General features: G+C 43.9%; 1 protein-coding gene across 6 annotated transcripts in view; it reads right to left on the reverse strand.

Annotated features, from left to right (window-relative positions):
- PDE1C (phosphodiesterase 1C) overlaps positions 1-23,646 on the reverse strand; it is a 443,465-nt gene that overhangs the window by 267,207 nt on the left and 152,612 nt on the right. The window contains exons 1-2 of one of the 6 annotated variants that reach the window (XM_020968965.2): positions 10,843-11,065; positions 9,878-9,980 (exon numbers count right to left, since the gene is read on the reverse strand). The exons of 3 other annotated variants lie outside the window; for them this stretch is intronic. In XM_020968965.2, the coding sequence (XP_020824624.1) occupies positions 9,878-9,978 (101 nt within the window). In that variant the 5' untranslated portion in view covers positions 9,979-9,980; positions 10,843-11,065. Of the gene's footprint in view, positions 1-9,877; positions 11,066-23,646 lie in introns of those variants that run through there. 2 more of the 6 variants (XM_020968962.2, XM_078152097.1) reach the window with 2 other exon arrangements.

Consider the following 23,646-nt stretch of genomic DNA (forward strand, 5'->3'; position numbering starts at 1 on the left):
CGTAGTAGTAATCCATGCCAAGCATAATTGAGCTTGACACAAGCAGTCCCCTTGATACAGTAGGACGTCATGTCTCCGAATGATTCAAGGCTGGCAGGGATCCACAGAAACTGAGTTTAGAAACAGATTTGAAGCCCCTTTAATGGCACCAGGAATTACACGGCAGATTGGAAGCAAGGAAAATCCAGGATAAAAAAAAAAAAAACACGGTTGCTTTGGCCCATATACAAAATAGGATGGAGGGGGTGGAGAGGCGCATTTGATGCCTGTAAGGTCATTTCTAGCTCTGATCCTATGCACTCACAGTCCCTCTTTCTCCCAATCATGTGGGAAGAATATATTCACACTTTCCTCTGGACAATGAACAAGTGTATACATTTCCTAACAAAGTCAAGGTCCAAGGAAAAACCTCTAAAAATCTTTCACCAATTTCTGCCAGCTGAAGTAGGCAAAACAACCCTCAGGGCATGGAAAACACAGAAGAGAAAACTGTGCATCAGGCTAAAAGAGTTTTAGGGGGAAAATGAGGCTCACCACCAATGGTTTGCCAAGGGATGTGCTTATTTAAGAAATATCAGTAGTTGTAAGACAATGAATACGATGAAAACAGAGAAGCCTGAGAAGGATTATATGAACCAATGCAAAATGACATAAGTAGATCCTGGAAAAGAGCATAGAAATGACTACAAGGAACAAGCTGAGGATGCAGTGGGTAAGAGCAACAGACTTAAGGTCAGGAATCCCCAAGTTCAAATCTAGCCTCTGACACTTAATAGTTGTGTCACCCTGGGCAAGTCACTTGAACCTCTCTTTGCCTCAGTTTCCTCATTTGCAAAATGGTGATAAATAATCTACCTCCCAAGATTGTCGTGAGAATTAAATGAAATATCTGTAAAGCTCTTAGTATAATGTCTTATACATGGTAGGCACTATATAAATGTTAACTATTAATACCTATAATCATTACAAAGCAGCTCTAGGCAACAAAGTGGGTAAGTGTATTGGACCCAAAGTCAGGAAGATCCAAGTTCACTGACACTTACTAACTGTTTAACCACAGGCAAGTGATTTAACCTGTTTTGGCATCAGTCTCCTCATCTGTAGAATGATGGTAATAATACACCCACCTCTCAGGGTTGTCATAAGGCTCAAATAAGATGCCATATATAAAGTGCCTTGAATACCTTAAAGCACTTTATAAATCCTCATAACTATTACATGTCCATGAAAAGAAACAAAATTAAAAACTGAATGCAAGATAATAATGACCAAGTCTGGTCACCCAAAAAGATATGAGAAGAATCCCTCCCCAGTCCTTCAACAGAGAAGGGTGTAGGACCATGGGCAAAGAACATTGCCAGATGTGTTTTGTTTTCTTTATTGTTTTATTCGTTGTTATGAAGGATGGCTTTCTGGGAGGAGATATTGGGAAAGAAAGGTGATGTAAAAACAAAAGGCAGAAAAAAAATTTTCTTAGAAAAAGAAACCTCAGAAGTACGGCATTTCCTCATGGCCGTAACTAAGCTAAGGTAAGTGGAATTTTGCCTCAGGACACCAAAACTTAGAGGATGATAATAGCACTTATATTCCTTCAGCGCGTATAAACTAAAATTAGTTAGCACTTCTTTAGCAAGAATAATTCATTACAACAGGAGGCCGCCAGACAAAGGTTCTCTCTGCTGTTCTCCCCTCCCTGCCCCCACTGTGGTGATGGTCTTAGGGTCTGAGGGGTTTTCCCCTGAATAAAGACTTATGTACCCTGCCCCTCTCCAACACACACACACACACACACACACACACACACACACACACACACACTGAATTTTCTTAAAAGTTTACTACTGTCATCTTTCACGCTGATTGGCTCACAGTATATGCTATGCTACTTGCTGATGGGGCTGATCTCTTGGTGACAGCTCTGTTTTTATTCCTTTGAACTCAAAGAAATATCACTAAAGCTTTAAATCAGGAAAATCTGAGTTCAAATTTGATCTCAGATACTTACTGGCTCTATGACTCTGGCATTTAACTTGTCAGCCTCAATTTCTTCATCTGTAAAATGGGGATAATAATAGCACCCACTTCCTCAGATTGTTGTAAGAATAATACAGGATAATATTTGCAAAGCACTTTGCAAACCTTGAAGCATTACATAAATACCAACTATTAGTAGCTATTAAAGTGCTTTGTAAACATGAAAGTGCTCTAAAAGTGCTCAGCTCTGGTAATTACTACTTGTTTGACCTTGGGCAGACAATTACTCATCTCTCAAGGCCTCCATTTCTTCATCTGTAAAATGAGTTTTGAGTCAATGAGATCCCTAGAGTCACTTCGAGATCTCAATCTCATTCTCATTCTCCAAGGAACAATGGGTAAGGAGGTGGTGTCAGAGAGGAAAGGGGAGGGTTGGCTCAGTTTGGGTCACAGCCCAGTGATAGGAGGTCTCTCCCTAACTCAAGAATAACAAAGAACACTTGAATGAAAGCAATCAGACTTTCAGGTAACACTCTTAGCTCAGCTAAAAGTTATTTTTTCGCCCTGGTTCCCATTTTCAGTGTGATCCTGGGGCCCTGATGGGACTTCAGGGACTGAAGAGTTGTTATGGTCCCTTTCACACACTCTGTGGATGGGGGCAGCTAGGTGGCACAGTGCCATGAAGTCAGGAGGACCAGAGTTCAAATCCGTCCTCAGACCAAACACTTAACACTTACTAGCTGTGCTGCCCTGGGCAAGTCACTTAACCCCAACTGCCTAAAAAAAAAAACAAACAAAAAACAAAAAAAAACCATACACTCTGTGGATCAGCCAACCTGATTTTCTTACTGCTCCTCAAACACAAGTCTATCTCTCGCCTCCAAGCTTTGTATTGACTGTCTCTGTGTCGAACTCACTCCCTCTTCATCCAATTGTAGAATCCCCAGCTTCCTTCAAAGCTCTCCACCAGGACCATCTCCCACATGAGGCCTTTCCTGCCCCTCCTCCAGCGGCTGGTGTCTCCCACAAAATGTCACTGCATTTACTTGGACATATTTTGTGTCTGATTACATGCTGACCACATATGTTGTCTCCCTTGTTAGTCTGCAAGCTCCCTGAGGACAGGAATTGTTTCTTTTGTTTGTTTTTGTATCCTTGGCACCTATCATAGTACCTGGAATATAGTAGGTGCTTAATAAATGCTTGTTGATTCATTTTTGTAAACTACACAATAATCTTTGGTTTTGTAAATATCAATTTGACAAACATCACCAGAATCCTATCACCTGCTTAAGGACAATCACAAAGAGAGACTTATTTTTTTTTTAACCTAAGGTGAGATGATTAGCAAAATTCATATTTGTAAATGACATTTATTTAAAGAGGAAAATGGGGTACAGGGGTTAGAAAAGGAAGAAGAGAGACACATCCCAGCAATTCACAACTGATCAATCAATCAATAAGTATTAAGTGCCTACTGTGTGCCAAGCTGGGAATAGAAAGGCGAAGAATGAAATGATCCCTTCTCTCTAGGAGCTCTTGTTCTAACTACATAAACCTATGGGGCAATGCTTAGACCTGAGCCCCAAGTCTGTTATTTACTTCCTTATTCTCCAAAAGGACAGAAAGCAAAAAGAGAGTTGCTATTCTAGACTTGGTTCTCACCAACAAAGGGGAATCACTGACCAAGATGGAAATGATGGGAACCTTGGGGACAGGTAACTACTCCTTCTTAAGATTTGGGAGACGGAAAGAGAGAGGAAAGCTGGGCACCGTGCAGCATGCATTCCGAATCTGGGGAAAGCCCAAGAAGGCTTTCATGTCCTTCATGGCAAGTTATCCCACGCAGGATGACTCAAGAATGACATTTTAAAACCCCAGAACAAATTAGAAATATAGAAGGAAAGGGGATCATCTGAAGAGGTGGATGTGGTTGCAAAGGGAGCTTCCCCTTATCAAAAAAGGCCAACCAAATCAATGTAAGGATTGCCAAAAGCTGAATGAGCTGAAGCTGCCACCAAATGCCACGGACGGCAAAAATGGTTTGCTGGTCTTTAGAAATGCCAGGGAGAGGAGGACTAGAGAAGGGTCAAGAGCAGATTTTAGGGTAGATAAAAAGACAATTATGAGAAGGCAAAACTTTTCAACTATTATCTTGCATCTGTTTTCTTTTCCGAGGAGAATGATGTTGGCATGAGAAAGGATAAAATAAACAAGCAAAAATGATCAGTAGGGTGTTAAAACCAGAGTGGCTAAGTGGTGCAGTGGATAGAACACCAGCCCTGAGCAAAAATCCAGCCTCAGACACTTACTAAGTGTGTGACCCTGGGCAAGTCACTTAACCCCAATTGCCTCCCCACCCCCCCACAAAAAAAAAGAGAAAAGAAGAGAGAATAAAAGAACATTTCACTATTCTCAATAAGTTCAAAGTCATTAGGTCATGGTGAATTTCCCTCCATCCAGGATATAGGATCAAAGCTGGAAGGGACCTGACAACATCTAACTCAACCTCTTCATTTTACAAATGAGGAACCTGAGGCTCAGAAGGGTGAAGGGACTTGGCCAAGGCCCCACAGGCTGTCATGTATTCCTCAGTACCAAACTTGGTACTAAACAACATTCCTCTGAAAAAGTTAGGGGAATTTTAGTGAGCAGTGAGTTTATTAGTAATCAATGGCAAACACACACACACCAAAAATCAAACTCTAATACTATTCTGTTCTTTGTTAAAGGCATCACATGCAGAACAAATGAGGTGATGGTCCTTTATTCTCCGCCCTGGTCAGACCTTAGTTGCAACGGCATGTTTTAGGAAGGACAAGACAGAACACATTCAGATGATGTGCCTGGGATGGTGGATTGACTAAAGAAACAAGAAAAATGGAGCCTAGAAAAGGGAAGGCTTGGGAAACACCCGATGGCTTGCGCTCTCTCTCATTCTTTCTCTCTCTCTTTCTCTCTCTCTCTCTCTCTCTCTCTCTCTCTCTCTCTCTCTCTCTCTCTCTCTCTCTCTCTCTCCTCTCTCTCTCTTTCTCTCTCTCTTTCTCTCTCTTTCTCCTCTCTCTCTCTCTCCCTCTTCTCTCTCTCTCTCTCTCTCTCTCTCTCTCTCTCTCTTCTCTCTCTCTCTCTCTCTCTCTCTCTCTCTCTCTCTCTCTCTCTCTCTCTCTCTCTCTCTCTCTCTCTCTCTGTCTCTATCTCATGCAGGTGCTTTGTTTCCTGAGAAGCAACTGGTAGAAGTTGCAGGGAAGAAGATTCTGACTTGATATAAAGATTGTAATTAGAGCCACCCAAAAGTGGATTGGTCAACCTCAGAAGGTGATGGCTTCTCTCTTACCAGAGGTTCTCAAGGCTGAAAGACCATTTGCCTCATGCTCACTCATTCATTCATTTGCTGTCAGCCATATTATGGAGGGGATACTTGATCAAGCACATGCCGATTCCTGAGGTATTTCCCAATTTCAATGTCCTATAATTCTGAGTTGCTGTGGGATAATGCAAAGAGAACACAGGTGACCTGGTTTCAAATCCCTACATTGAACTGATTAGCTGTGAGACTTTAGAAAAGACACAAACTTCTTTATCCCTCAGTTTCCTCACCTGTAAAATTAAGATAATAATTGCAGCCCCTCCCTCTCAGAAGCATAGCAAGAATCACATAAGATGGACTCAGCAAAGTCCTCATGAAACCATCAAGTTCTCTGGAAATGTCAGCTATAATTAGCAAATCATATTAATTATCTCTGTTTGTGCCTCTGAGTCCACACATGTGAACTGGAGCTAAAAATTCCTACCGCCTCGCTCTCTCATGGGAATATTCTGTTGATATACGTTGTCACATATCAGCTAACTCAGGAGGGAAGCCCGCCTCAACTTGGATGCTCAAAAAGCCATGTTTCGTCCCTTGTGTTCCTAGCTGGCCATGGAGGCATAGAAATGTTATGGCTTCTTTACATGGAATGCACTAGGGAGAAACGAGGATTGGTTCATTCCCCTGGGATGACAGCCATTAAATCAGCAATGCTTGGATGTAATGCACCCAGCCATGCTAGCTTCACCCACGCATCTGAGTTCATATTAATCTAGGGGGAAGAGAATAAGTATTTCCTAAACACCTACTATGTGCCAGGCTAAGTGTTTGACAAATATTATCTCATTTGAGCTTAGGGAAGGATACCTGCTTCTGTTCTGGTCTCCTCCTTCAGTCCTTTGGAGAGAGTGCCTTTCAAGGGCATTGGAACCTCTCAGCAGGCAGAGAAGGCAGCTTTCTCCCCCATTCCCAATCCTGGGGAGGGGCCACGAATTAGACCTGTGATTTCATCCCAGGGTGAGAATTCCCTCTACAATGCAGATCAGCCCATGGTCAGTGACCTAGTGGCACAGAAAGCTGACTGGGGCCTGCAGAGTCTGTGTGATTTGTCTAGAGTCATGCAGCAAGTATGCCCCATGGAGGCAGGACATAACAATTTCCAACCCACCTCCAACCAGAGAAGTTGATAAGCAAATAGCCCCAACACCCATTCACTTCAAAGGTAAAAGTATAACTAACTGATGGGGGAGGGGCACTTTGGGCCAAAGTAATAACATTCATGATCGTAATTTTGATGCCAAGACTCTGGGTCCATGAGGGAAACATGACTATAGGCAGTCAGTCCATCCCACACATGACTTACCCAAGAAATCCCTGGACAGAGCTATAGCAATAGCTCACTAGCAGTGATTTATTGCTTACTTCACAGCTGGGCAATTTTCAGACCCGACAGGCCATTATAACTCCATTAGCCCATGTCCTGATGTACTCTCCTAATTTGGAGTAATAGATCAGGAGGGTGTTAATTTGAGCATGCAGAGAAAAGACAGTTGTCAAGTTCATATACATATATATGTATATATATGTATATATATATATATATATATACACACATACACACATACATATTATGTATGTGTCTATATAGAGACCCAGAGAAAGACATAGACAGAGACAGAAAACAGAGAGAGGGAGAGATAGAAAGAGACAGAAACAGGAGACAGAGACAGAGATACAGAGAGAGGTAGAGAGAAAGGAGAGACAGGAAAAGAGAGAGAAGAGAGGAACAGAGAGAGGAGAGGGAGAGAGAGAGAATTGATTTTATATACATATATAGTATGTATACATATATTTGTGTGTGTATATATATACACATATATACATACACATATATGCATTTATACATGAGGGTACTGGACCTATGATTTCCTCAGTATGAGGAATGCTCAGTGTGGAAATTCCCTCTGCCAATGCCAATCAGTAACTGACCTGTAACTTATAAAGTCTTAAGAGATTTGCTAGGGGCAACTGAGCTTAATTGCCTTGCCTAGGGACAGCCAGCCATTATATATCATAGATAGGACCTGAACCCAGGCCTTCTCAATTCCAAAGCCAGCTCCCTCTTTCCTGGGCCACACTTTCTCTTCTATTAGCATATATGTATGTGCCTCATGAGGAGATGAGGGTGGGGAGGGACTGCACTGGACCTGTGATCTCATCTCTGTAAAGAACTCCCATACCCATTCAGATTAAATGCACCTACTCTGTAAATTAAAAGCCTTCAAGAGCACGGAGAGTCTAAGTGATTTACTTAAAGTTCCATTGCTAGTCTTGCCACAAGACTGGAACCCAAATCTCCCTAACTCCCAGGCTGTGTCTCTGGCCACTGCACCACTAATGAGGCTGCCTCATCGCTAGTGGGAGTAGCAGAATAGGAGTAAAGGTCATGAAAGCAGTTAGCTCTTAATGTTTTCTCTACATATCGGGAGTTACAGGTCCGAAGTCCCAGAGAGGGCAACGAGAAAGGTTTAGAAACACACTTAAAGAACGTTCACCAGAAAACCCCAAATGCTTCCAATAGGCAAGACACATGCAATCGGACCTACTAGAAAACCACATCCTGACCTCAAGGAGTTTCCCCCATCTTTGGGGAGACAGAACTAAGTGCCAGGAAGCAATAGCCCTGCCAGTATCATCGAGCATAACTGAAGGCACAAGGCACCATTTGAATCCCTGGAAGGAGCCCAAGGCACAGCGCCCTTGGAGATACTTCAACAAAGGACTGGTGCTAGTGGACAGCTCAGAAATCCCATTTCCACAGGTTCCAGCATGCCCTCCAAAGGAAAACTGCAGCCCCAAATGGGGTGACTGACTTGTTTGAGGGAGTTTCCCCAAAAGTGGAATATGTGCAATGCAGCTCAAAGAAAGGGAAATATATCGCCCTTGGCAGGTCAAAATTAAGTGGTCAAGTGCAAACCTGGCTCTGAGGCTTCCTGGTGAATGCCTATAAAATAAAGCCAGGTGTCTTGTAGTCTCTTCTGGCTCTAAATCTGTGATCCCCAGATGAACAGCACAAGGTTGCAGAAGGCTCTTTCAAAATGAAATCATTCTGCACAGACGCCCAAAGGGTTGACGATGAGATGGCTCCCTGAATCTATTTACTAAAGGGTGTTTCTTTTTAAGAAACATAGTGTAGCCTAGTAGATAGAGACCTGGCCTTGAAGCCTCGAACACCCGGATCTAAGTCCTACTTTGACACATACTGGCTGGGTGACCCGGGCCACCTCTCAGTACTCAGAGAATGCATACATGGCAAAGAAGGCCCTGACTGACCTGCATCGGCAGAAGTATCCTCACCACAAGCTCCCCATACATGAAATTACAGGCCCAGGCTGTATCCCCTTACTGGGGTTTGGGTTTTTACAAGTCTCACATTAATTGGTAGCCCTTTACAGAATTGTGTGTCTTGGAGGTGGCTTCCCTGAGCAAATGGTCCGTTTTCCGGTATGTCCCTTTTCCCTTCCCTTCCATTCTCCAGGTAGGAAGAGGGGATTCCAAGGGGCATTACAGGAGAAAACAAAAGACAGCCAGCTCCAGACAGCAGCAGGTCCAGTGCCAGAGATATAGCATCTCTGAAACAAGTCTGGTTAAGTGAAAGTGAGAAGTTGAAAGTTATCTGTCCAGTTTACTGATCCAGGAGACCAATTCAGTGCTTACAAACTATTTCCAAATCTCTTCTTGGCCATCTACACACACACACACACACACACACACACACAAGCAGAAACAAACCTGCCCCTCTTCGCAGAGAAAAGCAAAAGGAATTCAGAAAGCCTCTAGCGCCTGTCAGTCAAAAGATTTGGCAAGCCCCATTTCTTGTTCTCTAACTGCTGCTAGGAGACCCCTCACCCTGATTACTTCTCTTCCCAGCCCCCATACTTTCCCCCAAATAGTCATCGTTTCCAATAAGCATTTTTGCTGTTGGCAAAGCTTCTGGACAAATTCAGAATTACAATGGGATATGGGGGGGGGGGGGAGTGGAGGATTTATCATCCAGATTACTTTTTGTCTCCCATCCCTAGCCTGGGTCCCACGACCACTTTCAATGGGCTTTGGTTTGGAATGTTGTTGTTTCTTGGGTTTGGTTTTGGGTATTTTTTGCTCTTGTTTTTGCTGAGCAGCCAGCAAAGAAAAGTCGTCCTTCAGCAGACATCCTAATGGTGTCCCCAAACTTTTCTCCTGGGGCATGACGATCCAAAGCCGATCCCTGAGTCCTTTGACCCTACCCGTCCCACCTACTGATATGTTTCTTCCCCCTTCCCCAAAGCTGGAGTCCCTGTCACCAGCCAGCCTACAGCTGAATGGGGCATGGGACAGAGGGGTTGGAGAGGGGTCGGGGTGACTGTAATTAACAAGGAGGCAGATGTGGAATTTCTGGGGCTGTTTCTGAAAAAGCTGGGAAAGAGCAGTCCGTCGGTTATAGCTGGTTGCTTGCTTGGTTCGGGTCACTGAAAGGGAACCTGCAGTGGGTCGGCAAGGGTAGGGGCAGGGGCAAGGGCAAAGGCAGGAGTGAACCCTGAAAGGAGGTATACTCACAGCCCGCGGAGCCGGAGCCAGATTTTCTCGATCTGTTCAGGTTGGAGGTATTTCAGGGAGTTGTTCTCAAATTCTTCGATCTCCTTGGTGGGGGACTCCATGGCTGCGGGCGGGGGGGGGGAGCACTTGGGGTGAAGCTCTGCGTTGGGGATCCCCCCAATTCAGCTGCGGCACGTCCCCCTCTGAGCCCCTTCAGCAGGGAGCAGAAGCCAGAAGCGAGGCCATGGGCCACATCCTCCTCCAGACCCTGTGCCCTGCCCTGCCCGAGGGCCCTCCCCACCCCTCAGCGGGAGCCCCGGACGCAGTGCCTCGCGCGTCACGGCAAGGATCCACGGAACTGGCCGGACCACAGTCTGCGGTGGTGGCGGCGCCGGCAGCTCAGGGCTGCCCCCAGGTGCACTCCTTCTCTCCCCAAGCCATGTTCCCCCCCAACCCTAGGCGGGATGGGGAGTAAGGAAGGGAGGGGCTGGGGGCGGGCTGGAAGGAGAGGGAAGCCAGCCAGAATGGGATAGGGGGAGGAAGGAAAGAGAAAGAGAAGAATAGAAGGGCAGCAGCAGGGAGGGAGGCGAGGGAGTGGGGGGAGAGAAAGAGGGAGAAAAGAAAAGAGAGGGGGAGGGGAAGGGGGTAAGAGGGAAACGAGGATAGGGAGAAGACAGGAAGGAAGAAAAGAAAGAAGAGAGGAGAGAGAGAAGAAAGCGGAGGGGAGGAAGGGAAGCCGAGGAGCTGAGGGGCCCGGGAGCCGTCAGCTAGTCCGCTCTCTGAAGGGGAGGAGCGGGAGCAATGAAGGAGAGGCTCGCACCTCCCTAGCGGGACCTTCTGCTAGCTCCGTGTCCGCCTTAGTACTGGGCTTCCCGGCAACTTTCCCGTCCGGGTCCGCTCTAGACACTCCCCGATCACTCCTCCGGGCCCGCAGGGAAGTCTGCCGTTCTCTGCGTCTCACCCGGGGCTCCCCTGCCTCCACTTACCAACTGCTCTGCTAACAAGCAAGAAAGCTGACAACTGGGAGGAGGAAGGCTCGATTCTGTCGGTGTCAGTCGCGTGGCCTCTATTCACACACGCGCGCGCGCGCACACTCACACACACATTACTCTCACAGGCTCACACGCACAACTGTCTACAGGGTATCGCAGGATGGGGGAAGAGGATCACACTGAGTTACAAAAGGGGAGAAACCAAATTTAAAGAAAGTGGTTGAGAGGCCTGAGCCCGCCGTGAGCGCAGTCCGACTCTGGCCTGGCTTCCTACTCCTTCTCTTAATCCTCCCTGCTCTACAAAAGCACCACCAAACCCTAAAAGAAAAAGGAAGCCTTTCCTTTTCTGCCCAGCGGGGACAACAAGGCAAACAGCCCCGGAACTGCAGTCCCCCGGGAGACTGCAATGGGGCCAGAGAAGCGAAGAAGGGGGGAAAGAGCAGCCCCAGGAAGCACCCAATCCGGTGCTCCCCAGCTGTTTCCTCTCCTCTTAACACTGACTCCGAAGTTGCGATGCCACTATGTATTAAAGTACAAAAACCTGAGAATAACAGACTCCACCTTTCCCACCAGCCGGCCCGGGGTGTTTTCTCCTGGTTTTACAAAGAGTAACAGGGCCCGCTTGTTTGTTAAACCTACACCCAAAGAGCGGGAGCACTTGGCTTTCCATTCCCCTTCACATTTCCCTCCAACTACTTCGTGTTTGAGAGACAGCTCCCATCTCTAGGCTCCAGCAGGGGATAGTGGGGCTGCCCTTGGAATACAGAACACCTGGGTCCGAGTCCTGACTTGGACAGACCCTACCTGTGTGAGTCCAACCAAATCATTTCAACCCTCAGTTCTCCTAGGCAACTTTCTAATCAGACTAAGAGTTAATTCCAGGGTTTACTGAGCTGCTTCACTAATGGAAAGTTCCATGGTGGGAGTTCCCTAGACAAATAAAATCATGGATCTGCCCCCACACACACACACACACCTCCACCCCACAATGTGATGGCTCAGGACACCCAGCAACTGAACTGCTCCTCAGTAAGAGAGGAAGATGTCCAGCCCCAGGAGAAGTTACAAGGACACAAAGGGGGTCAATTTCAGCACCCCCCCAAGATGATTTCTGAGCTTTAGAACAAGAGTTAGAAAATCCAACAGAGGCAGGCTGAAGGTGAGCGGAAAAGAAGCCTGGGTAAGAAGCCAAGACCCAAGTCCTTGTACTACCTATATGTTTCTAGTCGAATGTAAGCTCACTGAGCAGAGGTACTGTTTTACTATGCACCTAGATTGGGCCTCCTTATCTCACCCAAGCTAAAAAAGAATCGGCCACTTTCACTGCTGATGGGCCCTAGAGCTTTGACCCACTCCTTTTCCCATCTTGTCCTGTTTGCCCCTCCTCAGCGAGCCTGGTGGTTCCCCAGCCGGAGGGCTCTCCAGATAGGTGCTAGACAGTGTGAACGGATCCCTTTAGTATTACTACGGCTTCAAACTCCCAAACTCAATCAAACCCCCAGGCTCAGCCTTCCCAGCAATAGTGATTACCGCTGTACATCACCATACCCAGCCAACTACCTGCCTTTGTTCCTACAATGCCTTGCACAGGACCTAGCACATAGGAAACTCTTAATGAATGTTAGCTGGATTGAATTTCTTCATCTTTCAAATTTGAGGAACTGGGTAATCATTAAGGAAGGCTGTGTGTATCATTTGGGCATAGCACAATGCTCCCTTCCAACCATTCATCTATCAATCAATCAACAGCATTTATTAGGAGCTTACTCTGAGCTAAGTACTGTTCTAAGCACAGAAAATACAAGGAAAGATGAAACAGTCTCTGCCTTCAAGGAGCTCACAATCTACTGGGGGAGGTAATGTACTCACATACTTGGCAGGATAGCTCCCCATTCCAGGAGACAAGGGGGAGGGGGAGAGCAGGCATCTACCTGAAATGTAATCTTAGAGGAGATGGTAAGTCTGAGCAGAAAGACCTCTTCCTGCGAAATGCCACAAGGCCTGAAATTATCACCTGTACTATCGTTTTCCCAGGACACATTTTCCAAAAAATTTCCAATTAACAAACATTTTTTCTCTCTCTCCCTTACCTCTCCCACCACTGGAAAAATAAAATAAAAACCAAGCTCTCATAAAAATACGCACAATCAAGTAAAACAAATTCCCACATTGGCATGTCCAAAAAATATATGAACCCATCAGGACCCTGAATTCATCACATCTCTGTCAAGAAAAGAATAGCATGTTTCACCCTCTAGAATTGTGATTCGTCATTGCACTGAGCAGAATTCATAAGTCTTTCAAAGTTGCTAAAGGCTGTTGTTATTATATAAAGTGTTCCCTTCCAAGACTTTTTGGGTATAAGCTTTGTAACTGGCTTAGGATATGCTATCCCCACATAAGAGTGAGTAATTCATTCCCAACCTCACACCTTAAAATGGGTAAGTTCATCAGATCACAACATTTAACTATCCCCTGTCACCTGGAAAGGAATTTTGCCCCTCAATAACTAGGAGAGAAGAAGGGGGTCTGTAAAATTATGACATTAATCTAAATGACCTATTGGGTCTTATCTAGTTCTAAATTTATGAGCCTATGAATTTTTCATGATGGGGAGGGGATTAGAAGAAAATTCCCAGCTCCAGGGAATGCTAATGACCTCACAGTGGAGCCCTAGGAAAATAATTCAAATCACATTGGATATATGCTACGGGAGGAAGATAATGTGATTATATTGGGCATATGCCACTCTTTCTCCTAAGCTCCCTGTACCGTAGCTAAACTTTTCTCCTCCAGACCTGTGGTTTCCTTGGGGTGGGGAACTCTTGCTGCGTATACCCCTTCCACTGATACAAGCTCTCCACAACTTAGAATCTTAGAGAGAAGCACTTCTGCTGTCCTAGCACCAGCCTAAGGTAGTAGAGATACCTGTCACCAAGCATAACACCCATTACTTGCCCACAGTCACACAGCTAATATGCAACAGTGGCAGAATTTGGACTAAAGTCTTCCTGCTTCCATGGCCAACCTTCTCTCCGCTATATCAAACTGTTGCCTGCATATATACAATATGTGATTTTAAAAATAATTATATGATTATAATCACATTAAAGTAACATAATAAATGCAGGTTATTCTCAGAAATGGCAGAAACTCTACAATACATTACTGAAGACTGAAAAAATTTACCACCTCCTGAATCCATAGCAAGACACAACCATGTGGCCAGAATTATACCTCAGGATCTCAATCTCTTTCTGAAACTAAGAAATAAAAAATACTTATAATAATAAGTATCAATAATAAGAAGAATTAAGAATAAGAAGAATAAGAAATACATATAATAAGTATAAGAAATACTTATAATCTCTAAGAACATGAAAAGAAAAGCTTTTAAAATGAAGCAACAAAGAAGACATGGAGAGGAGGTAAGGTTGAGTTCTTGAAAGCTATGCCAGCTGAAAGGAGGGAGGGCAACTCCTGGCACAGTGCCAGGGGGGAAGGGGGAGCGCCTGGTAACAGTGTCAGTGATGGGGAGGCACAATCTCTGGCTGGTCCTGAGTTGATGAAGGACTCCAGGTCTCTCTTCTAAGGACCAGTTCCATCAAGTTTGAAGAAGACCATGGCTAGGAGGCTGCCTACCAGGTCACTCTTTTTTTCTGTCTTCAACAGCTTCTAAAGGCCATCTGTGACTTATCATGATTTATCAAGACCTCCATGACTTATCATGGAGGGTTTGAAATAGCACCAGTGGAGCAATTATCCACCTCCAGGAAATCACTCGTCTTAGGAACTAGGGTATAATAAAGCCATCTTGTTTTATTCTCATTTTTAATTCTTCAAAGCTTTTCCACTTCTTTAACAATGTAGTCCTCATCACAGTCCACGTTGCTTCACTTACTCCAGAGTATCTCCAGTTTCATCAGTGTAGGTGTCTCTTCCCTCTGTACCCATTAGATTGTAAGCTCCTCTCGGGCAGGGACTGTCTTTTTTGCCTCCCTTTTGCCTTCCCTTGTGTCCTCAGTATGAGAAGCACTTAATAAATGTCTGTTGACTACTGGACTCTCCTATGGAGTTTAGAAGTTGGCCCTCCAGAGCTGTTATGGTCACCAGACTCATTCCCCTGCATCCAACCTGGTCACCAGCACCCCCACACTCAGCAAGGCTGGGAAGTCAGTCAACAAGCATTTGTTGAAGGCTTACTATGTGCCAGAAGCTGTGCTAGGGACTAGAGGTACAAGAATGGCCAAATCATGCTACCTCAGATGGCAGGCCCAGGAGTCATGGCCCAGGCACTGTGCAAAGTACTTCACAAATAATATCTCATTTCATCCCTGCAACAACCTTGCAAGGTAGGTGCTATTACTATCCCCATTTTACATTCAAGGAAACTGAAGTTAAGCGACTTGCCCAAGGTCACAACAGCTAGTGTCTGAGGTCACGTTTGAATTGAGGAGCATCTCTCTGCCCCAGGGCGCCTTCTAGCTGCCTCTTATAAACCTATGAAACTCCACTTGCCCCAAAAGCCCCCCTCCCCACAAAGGACAGTCCAACAGGGAAGCATTGGCCTGTCCCCCAGAGAACCCAGTAGAATGGTTGCACCCTGAGCCTCCAGAGGACCCAAGGTAAGCAGGCAAGGAAGTGGTCACCCTGGCAGAAAGTACTCTTCCACATTGGCACCCAGGAACAAAATCCCATTTGCCCCAAGCTGGTTATGGCTCTTATGGTGGGGAAGACTTCATAGAAGCAGTGGGCCTTGAGATAGGTTTTACAGGAGCTCCAGAGACAATATGTGGTATAGTGAATAGAGCACTGGGCCTGGAGTCAGGAAGATCTGAATTCAAATCCAGCCTCAGACACTGTGTGACCCTGGGGGAGTCACTTCACCACTGTCTGCCTCAGTTTCCTCATCTGTAAAATGGGGATAAAAATAGCACCTACCTCCCAGGATTGTTCTGAGACTCAAATGAGATAATAAGTATAAAAGCACTTAGCACCACACCTGATATGTATAAGGTACTACATAAGTGATTATCTCCTTATCCCCCATCTTAACGTTTATCGGTGTCATGGGCACTCTGGCAGTCTGGTCTCTTCTCAGAATACAATACATAGGACAACAAAGGAAGCCAGTTATTTTGAAGAGCAATTGCTAAAATGTTTTAAAACGAGTTCATGGAGCCCAGGGCTCTAAGGCCAGGTAGAGTAAGGTAAGCCAAGGAGCAGAAAGACAGCTTCCTAGGGAGGACAGGATAGGAGCACAGATTTCAAAGCAGGAGTGCCCATGGGTCAGATCAGAGGGTGGAAGGACCTTTAGAGATCATTGAATTCAACTACGGGTTTGGAAAATGGAACCCTAGAAAAGGACTTGCCCAAGATCACACAGACAGTTACCCACAGCAGAAGAATTCAAACCCAGGTCCTAAGACCCCAAATCTAGAATATTTTCAACTGCCCTCAAAGTTCTCCCCAGGATCTGACCTCAGGGGCTATGGTACCTAGTGGCACCCTTTCCCTTGCACTGTGATATCAAGATGCTCTGGAAAGATGACTAAACTCGGTTAGGATATCTTGGCTTACATCCTGGCTCTGCTACCAGGTAGCTGGGGGCGGGGGCAGGGGGGGAATTCACTTGCCCTCCAGGAATTTCTGTTTAGGGGGTTGTAATATTTGTACCATCTAGCTTACAAGACTGTGGTAAGGAAAGTGTTTTACAAACCACAAACCCCAGAGCTTTACAGGCTGCAAGTTATTCTTTTAGGAATGGGGGTAGAGAGGGAACTAGCATATCCTTTTGGGGGGAGCAAAGAGTTTTTGAGGAAAGTGGTAGGAAATAAGGTTAGAAAAAAAGATGGCAGCAGGACTGGTAGAGAATCTTAACGGCCAGGCTCAGAAGTTAAGAAGAAATAGCATCATATAAGTCACATAAGAGAAGAGAAGTCAGAAGACCTGGGCCCTGGCCCTTAATGGATGTTTGACCTTGGACATGCGCTTAACCTCTCCAAGCTCCAGTTTCTTCATCTTCAAAATAGACATAACAATGCTTGCTCTTCCAACCTCCCAGGATTGTTATGAGGAGAGCATTTTTTTAACTTGAAAGCATTACATAAATGTTCACTTATAGTTATTACAATTTGGAATTTATTCTGCTGGCACTGGGGAGCCACTGAAGATTTCTGAGTAGGTTTTGGTTTCATAACTACTATTAGGAGCAGAAAATAATAAATATTATAACTTCTCAGACTGAACACCGACATGAAAAGCAAACATGGTCACTGGCTTTAAAAAATGCAAATCAAGGAGTTAACTCAATATCAATCCTCTCCATCTAAAAATATGTTTATTAACCCTTCCCTCCCTGCTTCTGGATGTTTTTAAACAACTGAGGACATCATTATCATGTCTCGCAAAATAAAATAACCATAAGAATTTCACAACTCCAAAACAGATTCTAAACGGCTTAAAATTATCCCATCTCCCTTCAGTTGTTCAGTGGTCCTGTACAAAGGTAGGTGGGTGAATTCTCCAGTTTCCTTTGGGCCCTGGTGAGTCTTTCCATTGAAAGGAAAAATGAGAATAACTTCTTGATGCCTTCTCTCAATAGCCATGCTTTTGATAGGTGAAGGTTGATAAAATTGACCCTAATGGGTCCATGACCCCAGGACCCCATTTTTCATCTCTATATTAGAATATCCCATCAGAGTTGGATTGATGTTGATATTTCTACTCCTCGCATGGAAAGAGTTCTCAGAACAGGGAGTAAGACCTGATTGATTGGTAGAGAGCACGACTGAGAGACCCAATTTAAACTCCATTAGCATGCAGACCCAATTTCAGGAAGAGATGATAAAATCGCTGATATGCCACAGCCACCCTGGTTAAACCACAAAGACTCAAACACATATATCATTAAGTGGCTTTGAAATTATCTTGGCTTAATGTAAATGAAGAAATGAAAGTGATTATCTTCAATAGGACTGGGAAGTACTTGAGGATTTTAACCAAAACATTTGAAAGGATAAAGTGCTGAGTCCTTGGAAAGAGTGCCAATCAAGTCAATTAAAAGAAGAGTTTATCAGAACTCATTCTGCTTTGGGGACAGGAGGAGGAGGAAATCACTTGGTCTTTCCTGGCTCTATGAATCTATGAAAAAATAGGATTCCTATAAGTATATTCCCCCTAATACATATTCTAAATTATACAGGTACATCTCTAGATCACAGTGGATGTCATGTGGTAACCTTATATATGGAAATTCATAGCAATTACCCTTTGGTCTTCCATTTTCAAATGACTAGAGTAATATCACCCACTTCCATTGGCTAGATATGCCAATCAATAAACTTAATACCAGCCACTATGGATAATTGAAGGCAGTCATTTCAGATACTGTTATTGTTCCTTTGAGGCCTCCTCAATTATATTTGCTGACCTGTGGTAGATAGGACTGTCCAGTTTTGATTTATAAGTTATGACTGTTTAGCTGGATAAACCAAATAGCCTTGTCCAGCAGCAACTGGTAAGAATTGCCTCCAAAGTTAGATCTCATTTAGACCTGATAAGAAGATAGTTGTCAGTTCTAGTACCTATTTACTTGTTCACTTGGGAGAGTTATTCTAAGTTTGTATTTAGATACATGATTTTTTAAAACCATGATGTACTTATGTCAGAATAGTTGGTAAGCTATTTCTATCATTTAATGGAAGAAGAAGAGGGGCTGAACCTGTAATTTCATGGGTATAGGGAATTCCTAAGTGAGCAAATTCCCTTTTCCAATGTTGTTAATTCATTTCAGTAGTATCTGACTCTTCATGACTCCCTTTGGGGTTTTCTTGGCAAAGGTACTGGAATGATTTGTTATTTCCTTCTGCAGCTCATTTTATACATGAGGAAACTGAGGCAAACAGGGTCAAGTAACTTACCCAGGGTCACACAGCTAGGAAGTGTCTGAGGCCAGATTCGAACTTATAGATAGAGTCTTCCTGACTCCAGGTGCAGTGCTCTAGACACCGTGCCACCTAGCTGCCCCTTTCCCAGTATAGGTCAGCAATTTGTCTGCAACTTGTACCCTTAGAGTACTGCCTGGACCACTGAAAAGTTAAGTGTTTTGCCCAGGTCATTAGAGTTAGTAGAGATTGGAGGTAGAACCTGAATCCAGGTCTTTCTAGATTCAAGGTCAGCCTTCTCTTCGCTATATCATTCTCTCTCGCATTCCACATGGTCATCCATTAATATTTCTCTTTAAAGCTGCAGCAATATTCAGTTCTACTTAAGTAGCATTTATTAAGTGCCTATGTGCATTATGAGCCTTTCTCAATGTCCTACTTCGTTATGGTAGAGGTATGACTTCGGGCTCTCCAAGACTGTGTCAGGAGAACCCAAACTCTGTCAGGTTCTACCATGCTAAGGAGTTCAAGGACACACAAGTCCAATGACAGACCACATATGCTTCCCTAAAACCAGTCATCCAGGTCATATGGGCATGACAGCCCATGACTGAAGCACTGATTCTCAAGGTATCTGAAAAGGGGAGAGATTTCAAAGGTTGGAGGAAAAACTTAGACTCATTGTTACAAATAAGAGTCTATCAATAATTACCTTATGCCTGTTTTTCAAACTACATGCAACTTGCATGAGAATACACATGTATTAAGGCCATCTGGAAGTCATTAGAAGGGAATAGGGAGGCCTTCTGCAAATCGCATGTTTGCCACCACATGACTGACAAATTAAAAAGATAAGGTCCCACTGTGCTTACATGCTGACTATAAAAAGCATTCACTTTGATAGTATGAAACACTACCTTAGGGCTCCCCTCCTACAAGGCATCTTCTGTGTACATGCCCAAAATCATAAAGTATTCATTGAAAGATGTCACGGCAAATATAGCTACATCCAATAATCCTCAGATTATTAATATCAAGTGAGGCAGGGTATAACCAGGTGGGTTATATTTACCAGATTATGTTCATCAAAAATGTTTGCTGCCATTGTGGAAGATATCTAGCATAAAGTCCAAATGTAAGGATTTTACATATTTACATGTTTTATATAGATAATAAGCTACTTCAGGTGTTTCTTTTCACAGGTGATATTGTATTGATTTCACCAAGCCCTGAAATGTTGCAGAACCCCCTCATGAGGTCCAAAATTACTCTCAAGAATTTGGCCTAACTATTCACATAAGAAGAACCAAGTGGATGAAGAATACCTATTGTCCCAGATATGATATGAAATTCGATGGAAAATCCATAGAGCTGGTCCATTGCTACATGTATTTGGGACAGACATTGTGAGTGGACAATAAATTAGGCCCATAATTGAACAGGAGTTTAAGACTGCATTTAAGAAATTTCATCACACTTCTAGTGACCCAAAGCTTCTCCTTGTAACAAAGGCCTTCTTAACAATATTCTTCCAGTGACACTGTAAGACTTCAAATCATGGAACACTAAAATCTCAGAAGAACTCCCATTAAGGAGGACCCAAAGGGTAGTGGAAAGGCAAATGGTGGGAGAAAGTGTCAGTGTTCATACTGTTCCCCCTCAGGTACTCTAGAGCCTAGCTAAACTGGCCCATTCTCTATACCCGACATCCCATGCCCCATATCTGTGCCTCTATACAAGGTGGTGCCCATGCCTAGAACGTACCCCTTCCTCACCTCTTGGAATCACAAGCTCCCTTCAAGGCTCAGCTCAAATGCTATCTCCTATTCCATGAAGCCTTTCCTGATCATCCTTCCCAGCCGTTAATGAATGTGAAATCACTTTGCGTTTACCTTATTTTTATCTGTGTACAGTGCCAGTAGAATGTGAGCTCCTGAGGGTAGGTGCCATTTTGTTTTTATCTTTGTGTTGCCAGCATGCAGAACAGTGCCTGGTACCTAGTACACACTTAGTAAGTGCTTGCTGAATTAAGTTCAATTGAATTGAATTGAGGAAGCTGGAACATATTACCATAAAGTTGAAGAATCACAAAGTAAGTAATATAAAGACAGTTACTGGAGACAACCAACTGTGGCCCATTGAATAGTGGGAATGCAGGTTGACCATCACAGTGGATTGACTGGTATCCACACAAAGTCAAGAGTACCCAAAGAAGGACCCTAGTGTGGTGGGGTGGACCCTGGAAAGCAAATTTTCTGGCAGACATGGACAAGCATCACACACAGGTTAGACATGGATAGATGGATCATTATGTGTCTCGACGAGTGAAATGCCCAAAGGAAAGAGATCACAGACTGATTGGAATTTTAGAGCACTGGAATAAAATAATGCCAACCACAATAAACAATTATAACAACCATGACAACAACAAATATGCCATACTATGAAATGAACTATACTTGTTGACTTGTTACCTGCAATCATCGGAATACTGGCCCACACATAAATCTAAGAACAAAGTATTTAATAGATGTCACTGTACCAAATACTCACAACCTCTAAACTAAGAGGAATGAAAAGTTCTCAAAACACAGAGACCAAATGGAAGAAGTCAAAACAATGTGGGAACAGAACGAGGTCCATATCATCTCCATCATTCTCTCTGCTGCTGGAGTTGTCCCAAAGAAGCTTTGAATGACCCTGCTGTAGATGAGCTAACATCCCAGGACTTTTGTTTAATTACAGAAGATCATCATTTTATCCACCTGTGCAATCAACCATTAGACATAAAAGAATAAATCAAGGAAAGAGATTTGCCCTTGAATCACTGGCATCTGAACTATATCAAACATAAAGAGGAGAATGAAATATTAACAATAACAAATGTACTTATCGGGAAGCTTAAGAATGTTTGAAGACAAAAAGACTCCTGCAAACCCAGTAGCTGGAGGGTGAATACTGTGGTTTTTAAACAATTGACTCAGTGCTAAGACTCAAGAGCTTGTCAAAGTTTCTCATTTAAAACAAAATGTGAGTGTATCTCAACAGCAACTTAATAGGCCTCGAGAAAACACTCCATACATACGACAGCTGAGCAAATCACACCTGGCATTTTAAAGCATGATTCTCACTCAAGCTTTTTTAATGGGGCTGCATCACATAAATACTGCAAAGCCCCTGATGCGGTGTGGGTGGGTCATGCGTCTCAGCTGCCACTAACCAGTCACACCAAATCGATATCCCCTCAGACTACTGTTTCACAGAAGCAACTGATAGCCTCCCAGAGAACCAGTGACGTTGTTCGGTGTTTGCCAAGCGGAGGAAAATCCTTCTCCTCTCCACAAGCTCTGACCTCTCCTGTCAACAGTCACGCACGTCCCTGTAATCAGCCATGAAATGGGAGGGCAGAGAAACATCTTGAGAAAAGACAAGGCAGATATACAACCCACAGGGGCCAAGCAAATGTGACTCATGCTCTTCGTCTGTTATGGGAAACAAGACTATACAGTGGGATTTTGTAGCTGGTGTGCCTGGGAAGGATTGCACATGGTGGAAGGAGTAGACATTCTCTACTCAAATGAGAAAAAGCTGGGAAAGCCAACAGAAGAAAATTAGCCAATATAAATGATGAATTCTGGCTGATGGATCAGGTTTTCTTGCAGCTTCAGAAACTGATATCTGGGTAAAACCAAAATAAAGGAATTCTCCAAATGGCAATTTGAAAAGCCTGTTTTCTGATAGGCAGCCTGGAATGTTGGTCTTAGAGATGAGAAGAGCATGGTTTCAATGCTACCTCATGATTCTTATTGGCTATGTGACCACAGGCAAGTCATTTTATCTCTCTGAGCCTCAGTTTTCTCATCTGCAAAACGAGCATAATAAAACCCATAGTACCTCACAGGATGAATGTAAGGAAATGAAATAGGGTATGCTGAACACAAAACCATTTCTCATTTCCATTGGAAGCAAAAGGTTGGTGACTGCTTAAGTTTCTTCAAGTGTTGAAAGCATGCTGGATCTGCATTCCAAGGACCTAGGTCCAAATCCTGACTCTACCCCTGGGGATCATGGATTCATTGGACTGAAGCCAGAAGGGACCTCAGGAGCCAAGCCATTTTACAGATGAGGAAACCGAGGCCTAGAGTGGTTAAGTGATTTGCCCAGCATCAGACAGGGATAGTAAGGTTAGCTCTAATCTAACCTTCACAGGTCAGATTGAACCAAGGTTCTCTGACTCTGGAACCTTCTACCTGTGTATTACTGATCAATGGACTTTCTATGGGCCTCAAATGCCTCACCTATAAAAAAAGGGGATTAGATCAGACAACCTATGGTCCTTTCCAGCACTTAACCCAGTGCCTGGCATATATTAAATGTTACTTAATTTAGTAATAAACTGTTAATTAAATTAATAAATACTTATTGACTGATTTTCCAACTCAAAATCTATGCTCCTCTACCTTTAAAGTTCCATATCCATGACCATTATTGTTCTTATTAACACAGAGTGATAGATGTTAATTAAATCCATATAATCAGTCATTTTATCCAGGGCATGCCTTCTAATCCCTCATCCTCCCTTGTTTCTTTTCCTCATATATAAAGCCAATATTTGCACACTTAAATACATGAAGATAGAGGAGATGACTTTACATAGCAGTTAAGCACAGGAAACGACCCTAATTCTACTGGATCATTTCATTTCCTTGGCCTTTCAAGAACCTTCCCTTCCTTTGAGGCTCAGCTCTGGAACCAGCAGTTCCAGGAAACCTTCTCTGATCCCCACTTGGCCAGCTGGAAACGTTCTCTCCCTACTCAGATTTTCCTGGGACACCTGGGACTATTTCTTTCCTTTGCCTCCGTTCCACCCAGATTTGTGTTTGTAGGTATCTGTGCACATGCTAGGTCTCTC

The sequence above is a fragment of the Phascolarctos cinereus genome, unplaced genomic scaffold (genome assembly GCF_003287225.1).
Source record: "Phascolarctos cinereus isolate Bilbo 61053 unplaced genomic scaffold, phaCin_HiC Scaffold_4;HRSCAF=312, whole genome shotgun sequence".
Lineage (NCBI taxonomy): Eukaryota > Metazoa > Chordata > Mammalia > Diprotodontia > Phascolarctidae > Phascolarctos > Phascolarctos cinereus.